At 59.2% G+C, this 12,100-nt stretch overlaps 1 protein-coding gene across 19 annotated transcripts; it reads left to right on the forward strand.

The window, feature by feature from the left end:
- The first annotated feature begins 975 nt into the window (after positions 1-975).
- SLC4A11 (solute carrier family 4 member 11) lies at positions 976-11,871 on the forward strand. Of its 19 annotated transcripts, none has more exons than XM_059892665.1 (20): positions 977-1,211; positions 3,019-3,063; positions 5,302-5,454; positions 5,586-5,635; positions 5,862-6,093; positions 6,159-6,243; positions 6,475-6,598; positions 7,936-8,148; positions 8,223-8,316; positions 8,413-8,538; positions 8,613-8,726; positions 8,816-8,948; positions 9,222-9,295; positions 9,716-9,965; positions 10,037-10,143; positions 10,231-10,399; positions 10,491-10,664; positions 10,875-11,070; positions 11,150-11,319; positions 11,446-11,871. In XM_059892665.1, exons 2-20 carry the CDS (start codon positions 3,033-3,035, stop codon positions 11,507-11,509), a joined length of 2,559 nt encoding a protein of 852 aa, XP_059748648.1. In that variant the 5' UTR covers positions 977-1,211; positions 3,019-3,032; the 3' UTR covers positions 11,510-11,871. The 19 variants fall into 19 exon arrangements, with proteins under 19 accessions (XP_024856456.1, XP_059748648.1, XP_059748653.1 ...); XM_059892670.1 differs by having other exon boundaries at positions 5,323-5,454; XM_059892668.1 differs by having other exon boundaries at positions 978-1,211; positions 5,589-5,635.
- The last annotated feature ends 229 nt before the right edge of the window (positions 11,872-12,100 follow it).

Raw genomic sequence — 12,100 nt, forward strand, 5'->3', positions numbered from 1 at the left:
GTCTGCTCACCACAACCAGAGCAGCACGTGGCCAACCCCGAGCCAGGCACGGTCTGAGCATCTTCTTCAGTAGTGGACAGCAGGGTGCTCAGGGCCATCCTGACCCCCAGGCCTTCATCTGCCAAGGGGAGCAACCTCATAGCTTTGCTCTTAATGCTCTCTTACCTCGCTGGGAGGGGACACCAGGTCAGCCTCACCCAATCCATGCATGGCGCTTCTCCAACGCACCAGGAACCCTTGGGGGCCACAGGGAAGCCCCCTGGTAGAGGTGGGATCACTTTCTGCTTGCTTCGCCAGCCCTCTTCCAACGTCTGGGGGACAGAGGCTGAACTCCGTGCCAGCAGGAGGTGAGAAGGGGAAATCGCGGCTCTTCCTCGGGCTGGTAGCCAGTGTGGAGGGGATGGGGGTTAGCACTTCGTTGTGGGGAGAGTTCCTGGGTCAATCCGGGGCCCAAGAGCTATAGAATCATTTGATGAGAAGCCGCGGAAGGTCAGACCTAGAGTTCATCGGAAGGGTTGGATTTGCCTGGCCGCGCGCACCACCGCCTCCCTGCACAAGCACGCGCGCGCATCCTACCTCCCCCACCTACTCAAGGAGGACCAGGCGCCGGAGAAGGCGCGTCCCAGGGCTGAGCTCCCTCGTGTCTGGGAAGAAAACCGGGCGGCGGGGCCATCTTGGGAAGGAAAAAAGCTGCAAGTCAAGACCTTGACCAAAGAGAGAGCCGAGGACTCAACGAGACCAGGAGCGAAACCGTGAAGGGCTTTGCCAGCAAACCCGACGCCGCCGAGTCGGGAGGGCGGCGGGCTCCGCCGGCCAGGGCGGAGCCCAGAGAACGCGCACCGGCCGGTGTAGAAAGTCGAGGTGCGCTTCCTGGAGGAGGAGTAAGAGGATTTGCTGCCTGAGAAGCCAGGGTGAATGGAGGGGGCGGGGCCCGGGTGGGCTGGGCCCAGCGGAGGCCCCCTGCCGAGAGGAGGGGACTGGCCTAGTACTTAATGTCAAGACGAGGGAGGCCCCACCGGGACCCGCCGCACCATCTCAACTCCGAGGGGCTCTCAGCTCACCGTGCTTCTTCGCAGAAACTTCGCAGCCCTGCTCAGCCCCTAACCGGGCGACACCTGGGCGGGCGCAAGGGCCCGAAGAAGCCCAGTCTACGCGTTCTAAGTGGCCGCGGGCTCCCGGGAGCAACCCGCCCGGGGTGAAAAGGAGTACGGGTGAGGGCGCGGGGCGGGCGGGCGGGACCCTGGTCCGCGCCGCACGGCCTCCAGCTCCAGGGAGGACCGTCGGCGCGGCATTAGGACCCAGGCGGGGCCCAGGGGTGTGTCGTCGGCTCCCGCCGCCGGCCTGTAGGAGACTGCGAGGTAGGGGTCCCGAAGCCCCGCGTGAGGACCCGGGGCGTGCGCGCGGGTGTGCAGCGGTTCTGCGTCTGACCGCTGGGCCGTGGCCGCGGGCACCAGGTGCGCGTTCCATCTCCAGCCATGAGGCCGATGCCCGGGGCGGGAAGGCCGTCCAGTCTCCGTCGCAGAGCCGTGCTGGGCTGGGAAGCGGAGCCGTCGAGGCGCTGGGAGGAACGCGGACGCCGTCGGCCTTCCACGGCCCCCGGCGTAGTGGGCGAGAGGGTCTTGGGGGCTTTCCAGCCGGGGCGGTGGTGCCCGGGGTGAGTTCGGCCTCTAGGAAGTGGAAGTCCAGGTCGGTACACGGGTGGTTGGGGAAGCACAGGACGGCTTCGTGGGCACTGCGCGCTTGACTTAACGCCGTTTTAAAACAACAGTGTTTGAACCTACGAGATAGCTGGGGGAAGGGTGGAAGTGTTGCAGATAGCGGCGCGGAGTTGTGGGGTCCCCAGCACCTCGAGCTCCAGGGTCTTCGCAGGCGGGCGTCACCCCCTCGGAAAGCCTCATTTTACATTCTACCGACGCCTTCGGCGCTGCGCGGCAGCCTGCCCACTCCTAGGGGTCCCTGGGCCTCTGACTGTGTCCCCTGTGCGGCCACGGCAGTCTCTCGGTCGCCGCTCTGACACCTGAGGGCCAGCACGGGGGGTACTGTTTACGTGCTCTTGAATCGTGCGGCATGGGAGTAGGCTGTGCACCATCCCCACCGTTCCATAGCTTCGTCACCCTCTTCCTGTGTCCATCCCGCGCCTCTACTGCTACGTTTACTGCCCCCGCGCCTCCCTTCTGCATGCCGCCCGGGCTCCTGTCCCGGGAGACCGTCCGCATTCTGCACGACCCCTCCCCCCGACCCCCACGGTCTCCGAGTCTGAGGCTCTTTCCTCTCGTGCACGCGGCCGCTTCTGTCGCTTCCTTCCTTGAACAGAGCAACACAAACAGCGTGGAGCATCCATCCGGGGGCCCGGCGCAAAGAGCGCGCACGCCCCACCCCACCCCCGCCCCCGCGCCATCTCCCAAGAGGACCAACGGCTCCGCCTCCCAGGAGGCCCGGAAAGTGGGTGGTGCTGAGGGAAGGAGGCCGTTGCCCCAGGTCACCCCGTGTGACCCCGGGCGCGGGAGGTTAGGGGCCACTGCACGTGTGATGGGTCTTGATGGCCCCAGGGACCGACATGACAATGAGAGCCGAAGAGATGTGCTGGAAGAAAAGCCTCAGCCCAGTTTCTGGACTTTGCAGCGAAGGCTTGACAGAGGGAGGCTGTCTTCTGCAGGGAAGGTGGCCAGACAGGTCTCCTCCCTCCAGATTTCTACAACTAGCGTATCCTTCCTTCCTTCACGGGGTACTGTTAATTATTCCTGGAGAAAACATGCTGAGAACATCTCCCCGCCTCCCTCCTTTCCCACCTGGACAAGCCCCTAGTAGATGGGTTGAAGAATAACAGGAAGTGGCTTCCTCTAGCTCCTCAAGGGGCCCCTGTCTAGTGCTGTCCCCTGCTCCTTTTTCTCCCAGGGGCTCTGGGAAGGGTAAGAAAGACTCAGCAGGGGTTGGTGAGGGGTGGGCAGCAGATACGGAGGAGAGGCTGTCCAGAACTGACACATGGAGCTGCTGACAATTCTTTGGTTTGCCTTACAGAAAACTCTTCTGTCATGTCGCAGAATGGATACTTTGAGGATGCAGGTGTGTGCCTTTCGGGTGTGGGTGTGTGTAGAGAGCTTCTTGGTCAAAAGGCTTTAGGGGACCTAGTCCATCCACCTGGGTAATCACGGTCCTCTGCTGGTGCTGGGATGCCTTTGGATTCTACCTCCAGGAGGTTGTGGTGTGGTCAGAGAGGCAGCTGACAATGCCTTGGACACTGGCAGGTCTCTGGGGGTCCTGGGGTAGCGAGCTGCTCCCCATCCTGGGCTATGTGGACCATCTGATATGTCATGGTTTGCTGTTAACAATGCTTTGGTTATCTGACCCAGTTTTAGGCCAAATGTTGTATATGCTCACATTCCTAAGATCCTGCCCAGCCCTGTGAGGGAGGGGCTGCCACTGTCCCTCTAAATTGCAGTCTCTGCATGTCAATTTTCCCTGCTTGCACCAGCCTAGCTCTCTCCTTCCCCATATGTCTGGGGTGGCTACATGCTCCTGTGCCCAGATTTAGGAAGCGGCCTGACCATCGTTTAGTGAGACAGTGCCTGGACAGAGTGGCAGTGTGCTCTACATAGAGTTCCCAAGGCATAATGATGGCATGTGCCAGGCTGCTGGTGGGCAAGTCCCAGGAGCCTTGCAGTGAACTGGTGGTGTCTATTGGGTAGGACCTAGGTTGAGCTCAGGATAGGGGAGAAGTGGGGCAGTGTGAGGGACATTCTGGGGAATAGACAGTGCTGGTGGGGGTGGTAGAGGCTGGGACAGGTTGGGGCTGGGAAACCAAGCAATCTAAGCAGAGCAGGTCTAGAACTGGGGAGGAAAGTGTTTTTCATGGACATGAGCTCCATGACACGTAGGGGAAGGATGTCTTTTGACTTTAGTTCTTCTCTGGGCTCTGCGTGCAGTGCAGACCTGGAGCCTAGGGGTCACCAGTCCATGAGGGTGTTGGTAGGGGAGGCCTAGTGCTTCCTACCCAGAAAAAGCCCAGGCTGAGCACAGGATACTGGGGGAACAGGGCCTGGGATGTAAAGAGGAAACCAGCAGACTAGAGTGGAAGTGAGTCAGGGTGAGTCACTGCCTGGCAGGTGGAGGCGTGCTACTGACCCTTCCCTGTCCCTCCATGGGTGTTTTTAGGTGTTTGTGGGATCTGACCTACAAGGGCCCCAGGAGAATCACAAGTGGTGGACCACAGGGGACCCACAGGACATAGTGAGGAAGAGGGGCCAGATAGGCCAAGAGTAAGGCAGGGAGGGCCCTCAGTGGACTTGCCAGAGGAGGAAGGTTCTGTTGAGCCTTGAAGAAGCCCCTCCAGGGAGGGAAGCCCTCAGCTTGCAGGACAGGAATTGGCCTGCCTGGGGTGCTGGCCACCTGGCCTGAGGAGTAAGAGATTGAGGTGGGGGTGGGACTGGGCCTGAGGGACCAGGGATCTGGACTGAAGCAGCAAGGCTGGCTCAGAGGCAGTGAGAAGCCCCAGCAGGGCTCAGAGCAGCATGTCAGCCAGGCGGCTTCCTATAGGAGGGAGCCTGTGCTGGGGAGCAGTTGCAGGAACTGAGAGGCAGACCAAAAGAAAGGGCAGCAGGCTCTGTGCTCTGGGGTCCCAAGGCCTGAGATGAGGTCTCCTTCTGGGGTCCTGTCCCCTCTCTGTCCCTGGCTCTATTTCTCTGGCTGTCCTGCTGCCTGGGCCTTGTCTGATGTCAGACTAAGGCTTCTCAGCCTTAATGCTTTGCCCCCCACACCCTCCTGTGCCAATGAGGTCTGTATACTGCAGGGCTCTGGCTTTTGTTGGGTTGCTTCTGGGGAGGGAGCAACCCTCCCCAGAAGCCAGACAGCTCCCTCCTCCCTGGGGAGCCAGGCAGGTCCAGGTCCCACAGCCTGGAGGTTCTGGGAAGCCAGTGGCCAGGCAGTCTCAACTGTGTCATTGTACCATGTACCTGGCCCAATGTTTGTGGAACGGACATGTCTTTCTCTAGCTAAAGGATATGCATGGCACAGAACCATACATGGTTCCCACAGCTGAAGAATGCTGGAGAAAACTGTTGGGTAGGGGGTGCCAGCTGGCTGCTATGCTCAGGGCTGCTATGCTCAGGACCAGATATTGGGCCTACCTGAGCCAAGGCTTCCTTCCCGGCCGCTAGAGGCCGCCCTCACCACTCACCAAGACTGCGCCCAGTAGAACAGCCCAGGGGCCCTGCTCCTTTGGCTTGGAGTCCCTCTCCCCCATGTGTAGCACTGACAGCCAGGCCCTCTTGGGGGGGTCTCTCTTGGTGGTGGTTGGGGCTCCAGGCTACCTCAAGTGTGACACAGATGATGCCTCTGAAACCCGTGAGGAGAGCCTGAGGGATGAGGCCTTCGACACGGTCAACTCCTCCATTGTGTCTGGCGAAAGCATCCGCTTTTTTGTCAACGTCAACCTCGAGGTGCAGCCTACCCAGTCTGGTATGGGGGTTGTGGCAGGGACAGGTTGGGGGGGGCATGCACGGGACTGGGGACTGAACAGATACGGCCCACTTCACCAAGGAGACCTGAAGGGCTGGGGCAGCACCCTGAGCCCTCCCGCTTTCCTCTAGCAGAGAGTGAATCACCTGGCGGCTATGGGCTCCTACACACCTCCCGCAAGGTGAGCGGCCCATTGGCTGGATGGGAAACATTTGGTTCCAGGCCACTAGCTGGGGGTGGAGGTGGTCGCTTCCCTGAGAGAGCTCATATTAGCCTGGGGCCGACCACACTGGCCTTCTCTCTGGGAAGGGGGTGTCAGCCAGGGTCTGTCACAATGGAGGGGTCCAGGCAAGGACAGAGGGTCTTATTTATGGGCCTGTCTGGTTCTGTGCACGGGGTCCCCACAGTACCTGAAGTTAAAGAACTTTGAGGAAGAGATCCGTGCACACCGGGACTTAGATGGCTTCCTGGCACGGGCCAGAATCATCCTGGACGAAACGGCCACCTCCCTGGATGACGTGCTGCGGGCTATGCTGTCCCGCTTAGCCCAAGACCCCTACAACACGGAGCCAGACTGCAACCTGGACCTGCTCACGGCCATGCTCTTCACTGACGCAGGGGCTCCCATGGAGGGCAAAGGTAAGGCGTGTCTCTTGGCCTGGGCAGGGCAGGGAGGCAGACCATCTGACTGTGCACTTTGTTAGCAGTTCACCTGCTGTCGGACACCATCCAAGGGGTCACTGCCACAGTAACGGGGGTACAATACCAGCAGTCATGGATCTGCATCCTGTGAGTTGCCAGGCCACCATGGTGGCCTCCCCACGTCACCTCAGAGACAGGCATCCAGTAGTGGAGGCTGGCCTGCTCAGTCTCGGGGGAGAGTGAGGAATTCATCCCATCTGGTCTTTTTTCCTCAACAGAGGTCACTGAGGTCATAGTTGGGAGTTCTGGGTGGCAGGGGTGGAGCCCCAGCTCCCAAGGATGGCAGCCATGTGCCGTGTGCCCTCCCTGCCCCACCAGCTGTACCTCCAAGGCCCTGCTGAGGCGACACGTGTGCATCAGCCGCCTGGACCGCCCACAGAACTGGGGGGAGAATTCCTGTGAGGTGCGGTTTGTCATCCTGGTGCTGGCCCCACCCAAGATGGTGAGGAGGGGTTTCGGGTGGCTCTGTTTCCTGGGAAAGAGGGTACCAGGTTACCCTGCCCTCTCCCTGGGGGCATCTCTCCCAGTGCAGGGGGCCTACAGAATTGGCCTCCGAAGGCTACATTCTCCCCCTATCTGTTCATCCCTGGGTTTATCTGAAGAATACTTGCTAGGTCCTCATCAAGCCCTGATTTCCCCAGAAGTTGCCCAAAAGATGATATTTCCTTCCTGACTGAAAAGAGATACTCGTTAAAAGTATTACTGTTCAAACCAGGGGCCTTTCTTTGGCCTGCAGGACGCTGACTTCTAATCAGCTGACTGTGATTTGTTGACCAGAGTCCCACTTTTTCCTGGGCTGTTTACCCCCTGGCCAGGGGCAGGTTATCTCACTTTTGTAGGGGCTGAGACATACAATTTGGGGAATCTTCTTTTATGGGAGAGGATTTAAAAATTTTGAGTAGAAAATGGCAAGGGTCCCTCTCTCCAGGCTTGGGAAGGGCCTTAATGCTTAAGCCTCCATTGGCTTTTTGATGATTCTGCCCTTGCCTCAGATGGCTTCAGATGGCCCCTCCCCAGGCTTTCTCTATGCATAGGGGTGCTAATGGGATCACAGACACACTGCGAATCTCTCTAGATGTTACTGTGCTGGGAACAGAGGAAGAGCATTGAGGGCAGCAGGCATCTCATGGGTCAGAGGAGTAACAGCTGACACGTGGCCAACAGTTGGAAAAAGCAGAATCCCTAGGGCTGAGTGGCTAGACTGGCACCTTGTGACGCGCCAGCCAGCCCAACACCTGGCTCCGCCTCGGGAGAACAGGCCTGTTCTAAAGCTACCAGAAAGCAGTGGGCACGCCGCAGGTGCAGGCCTGGGACGCAGCTTTGGGCAACCCAGAGGGAAGGATGCTGCTCCTAGGGGCCAGAGTTGTCGAAGTGAGACAGGCTGCTGTGGTGGAGGCTGGACACGGAGTTCACAGACAAGGCTGACCTTGGCCAGGCAAGAGGGAGAAGGCTAGATGGCCTGGAACCCCTCTGAAAATCAGATAAAGCAGCAAACAGTGCAAACACTCCAGGTGAAAAGTAGCTGAGCAAACATTTTTTTTCCATCATCAGGATTTCATTATCCACAATTACGCAGATTTAACCTGAGTTTGTAAGAAAAATACTAGGTCAGTGGTAGTCTAGTGATCTGCTGACCTGGTGGCAACCGTGGCAGGATCCACTGTGTGTGAATATTGGGGGACTACACCTGGATCATGGGGAGAGAGAGTGGCCAGGGCTGGGGAGGGTGCCCTCTGCTCTGCAGTGGCTACAGATGTGACTCTCTCGCCCCACCCCCAGAAAAGCACCAAGACCGCCACTGAAGTGGGGCGCACATTTGCCACCATGATGTTAGACATCACTTTCCGCCAGAAGCTCCTGAAGACCCGCACAGAGGAGGAATTCAAAGAGGCCCTGGTCCATCAGCGACAGCTGCTCACCGTAATGAGCCACTGTCCGAGTATCAGCATGGACTACAGCACGAGCTCCATCTGCATCGTCAGACACCCACAGGTGCAGGGCAGACAGGGCCTGGGCGGGTAGCCCGGGGCAAGGGCACAGGGCTGATGGGCGTGTCCTCTTCCCAGCCCCCACGGCAGAAGGACTTCCTCCCCATCGGGAAGGGCATCCAGGAGGACATCGCCCGCAGGTTCCCCGTGTACCCTCTGGACTTCACCGACGGTAAGTGTCCCATGACCTCTCAGAGCTTGGCCTGTAGCTCAGGCCCCCGGCCTGGCCTGCGTCCCCAGTACACTCCATCCCGTCTCCCTTTCTTAGGCATCATCGGGAAAAACAAGGCTGTGGGCAAATACATCACCACCACCCTGTTCCTCTACTTCGCCTGCCTTCTGCCCACGATTGCTTTTGGGTCCCTCAATGATGAGAACACAAATGGAGCCATCGGTGAGGGGTCGGAGGCTAGCGGGGAGTGCTGGGGGGCCTAGGGCCGTGGTGCCCCCTGACCCTCACTTCCTCAGACGTGCAGAAGACCGTGGCCGGGCAGGGCATCGGAGGCCTCCTGTACGCGCTCTTCTCTGGGCAGCCACTGGTGGTGCTGCTGACGACCGCGCCCCTGGCCCTCTACATCAACGGTGCAGCGGGGGCGAGAGCAGGGAGATGGGTCCTGGGGTCCCTGCCCCCACCCGGCCCTGACTGCTCACTCCTGTCCCGCTGCCCGCAGTGATCCGTGGCATCTGCGATGACTATAATCTGGACTTCAGTACCTTCTATGCGTGGACAGGCCTGTGGAACAGTTTCTTCCTCACGCTTTATGCCCTCTTCAACCTCAGCCTGGTCATGAGTCTTTTCAAGAGGTAACAGAGCCTTCCCTAAGCTCCTGGGACTTTCAAGCAGGAGGGAGACCAAGGCCAGGGACGTGGGTCAGCTTCCATGCCACCCTCCAAGGCCCTGTAACCCTAGATAAGATGCAGTGCCCCTACCATATCACTACCCCAAGGGGAAAGCCTGGGGCCCTAGCCTGGGGCCCTGGCCCTCTTCATGCAGGAGGGTAGGAGCCATGCCAAGGCTTGGGGAAACCCACCCTCTACAATTCACCCCATCTTATGAGACATACCTTCTGCTGGCAGGTCAACAGAGGAGATCATTGCCTTGTTCATTTCTATCACGTTCGTCCTAGATGCTATCAAGGGCACAGTCAAAAGTGAGTATTATACAGCCAGTGGCCACCTGCTGCAGGGGAAGCTGAGTTGAGATGGGGGTATAGACTGTGGCAGGGTAGCCAAGAAGCATGCAAGCTAAGGCTGCTTCCACAGTCCAGGGTGCGACGGGAGTCATGATTGACAAAGCGCAGCAATTAGCAGGTGACAGAGCTGTATTCGGCAGGATCAGAGGCTCTGGGCCAGGCAGGATTCGCTGCCAGAAATGGACAAAGGGCAGGGTGTGGGGTGGTGGGTAGACAGGCAGGTTGAGGAATCCTGGCTGACAGAAGGCCAGCTCTCCCCTTTTCCACCCAGAATCCCTTTCTCCCCTCAGGGCTCCTTCCGCCCACATCCAGGAGGAAGTTGCTAGGCCCAGGCTCCCAGAGCCCAGATGGCTGAATTCTGATGGTCTGTATCCATAGTCTTCCAGAAGTACTACTATGGCCATGACGCTGCACTCTTCAAAGATGAGCCCTCCTTGGTGAGCCTGCTGGGCCTCAACAGTAGCCTCCACACTGCCCTCAACACCAGCTTTCTGACCAGCCCACCGGAGCTAACTTCAACGGGCAGCCAGGACCCCGAGCCCCTGGCCCGGGATACGGCTGTGCTCAGCCTTCTTATCATGCTGGGCACGCTCTGGCTGAGCTACACCCTCTACCAGTTGAAGAAGAGGTGAGGGGTGCCCTCTCGGGTGAGGGGAACACAAGCCCCTAGGCCACACTGACACTCACCTGCCTCCGTAGCCCCTACCTGAACCCCTATGTGCGTGAGCTCCTGTCAGACTGCGCCTTGCCCATTTCGGTGCTTACCTTCTCTCTCATCTCTTCCTACGGCTTCCAGGAGATTAAGAGTAAGTTAGGACCAGCCGTAGGGTGGGATGGGGTGGGTTGCTCTGTGGGGGATGCAAGCTTGAGCAGGGGCCTGTACCCTACTGCAGTGGTCAAGTTTCGCTACAGCCCGAGTAACAGCCTGTTCGAGATAGCCGAGATGCACTCGCTATCCCTGGTGGCCATCAGCAGCGCCATGGGCCTCGGCTTCCTCCTCTCCATGCTCTTCTTCATAGAGCAGAACCTGGTGGCTGCCTTGGCCAACGCCCCACAGAACAGGTTTGCAGGGCTGGGCATGGAGGGCTGAGCATGTGCCCAACCTTCCAGGGGCCAAGAGGGCTCTGGCCATATGTGACCCCGCCCGCTGCAGGCTGGTGAAGGGCACTGCCTACCACTGGGACCTCCTGCTCATCGCCATCATCAATACTGGGCTGTCTCTGTTTGGGCTGCCCTGGATCCACGCTGCCTACCCCCACTCCCTGCTGCACGTGCGAGCACTGGCTTTGGTGGAGGAGCACGTGGAGAACGGGCACATTTACGAGACGTGAGTGTGAGGAGGGCCCCTCGAGACGTGAGGCCAGTGTCATAAGGGCCCTGAGGTGGGGGGCAGCCCTGGGCCACATGGGACTTAAGGAGGGATACTGGCTTGGGGGACAAGGGCCCAGAAATGACAGAGCCTGGTAAACATGTGACCTGGGATGGACACAGCCCCGTGGACCAGGCCAGAGTGACCCAATGCACTGGACCCTCATAGGATTGTGAACGTGAAGGAGACACGGCTGACCTCCCTGGGTGCCAGCATCCTGGTGGGCTTCTCCCTCCTGCTGCTGCCCTTCCCACTACAGTGGATCCCCAAGCCTGTGCTCTACGGCCTCTTCCTCTATCTCGCGCTCACCTCCATCGACGGCAACCAGCTGTTTCAGCGCATGGTGCTGCTGCTCAAGGACCAGGTGAGTGGCCCTGAGAGTGGGGGTAGGGGAGGGAGATCTGGCTCCAGACGTGCCCACACCTGGTCCCTGCCACCCACAGACGTCATACCCACCCACCCACTACATCCGGAGGGTGCCCCAGAGGAAGATCCACTACTTCACAGGCCTGCAGGTCCTGCAGCTGCTGCTGCTCTGTGCCTTTGGCATGAGCCCACTGCTCTACATGAAGATGGTCTTTCCCCTCATCATGATTGCCATGATCCCCATTCGGTACGGAGGGCGGACAGCGGCAGAAAAGACTCAGCGGGGTGGGAGAGGGTGGGCTGGAATGGCTGCTCTCTGCCTACTCCTCCCTGCCCCAATGCTTATCTTCCTGCCTGGTCCTCCTCCCCACAGCTACAACGTGCTGCCCCAAATCATTGAAGCCAAGTACTTGGATGCCATGGATGCTGAACACTGACGCCCTGACTAGCAGGTCCTGGCCACCCCCCATTCGCCCATTTCTCCAGGTCTTGCCAGGCTGGCTGTGTAGCTGTGTGTGGGCATCCGGGAATGCTGCTCTGTGCTGCACCCCCTCACAGCTGTCCCAAGTGGCCGAGGGTGCCTGGGCACTGAGGGAGCTCTGAGGGATGTGTCTGCTCCTCTTCCCACTACCCTTTGCTTTGGGTTCAGAATGCTGTTCAGGGCAGCTTCTGCCCAAGCAGGACGGATTTTCTTTTGATAAAGAGTGTCAGGTGGCCGAAAGAGAAACCATTTCCTTGATTGTGTAAGGAACTTGCTGGATGCACATTAGAGAATAAAGCTCCTATTTCTATGCTTCTACATGCCACCTCCATCCATGCTGCCCTGCCCCAGCCTCTGAAGGCCACCCAAGGACTCTAGGGAGGAAGAGACCCTCCCAGGGGAAGAGGGATGAAAGGGACTGACTGTTAAGTGCCACCTAAGGGTTGTTACTTCCAATTCCACACAGCACCCCAACAGGGAAATGTGGAAGATCCAGGAGGCCCTTGTAATGCCATGTTGCCAGGAACCTGCAGGGAAAGTGTTCTAG

Source organism: Bos taurus, chromosome 13 (assembly GCF_002263795.3).
Source record: "Bos taurus isolate L1 Dominette 01449 registration number 42190680 breed Hereford chromosome 13, ARS-UCD2.0, whole genome shotgun sequence".
Classification (NCBI taxonomy): domain Eukaryota; kingdom Metazoa; phylum Chordata; class Mammalia; order Artiodactyla; family Bovidae; genus Bos; species Bos taurus.

Coding starts and splice junctions, on each gene's coding strand:
- SLC4A11 (XM_025000681.2), top strand. CDS start 2,068: ATGGGAGTAGGCTGTGCACCATCCCCACCGTTCCATAGCTTCGTCACC. Junction 5,636..5,861: donor TCCTACACACCTCCCGCAAG/GTGAGCGGCCCA, acceptor GGGTCCCCACAG/TACCTGAAGTTAAAGAACTT. Junction 6,599..7,935: donor TGCTGGCCCCACCCAAGATG/GTGAGGAGGGGT, acceptor CCCCACCCCCAG/AAAAGCACCAAGACCGCCAC.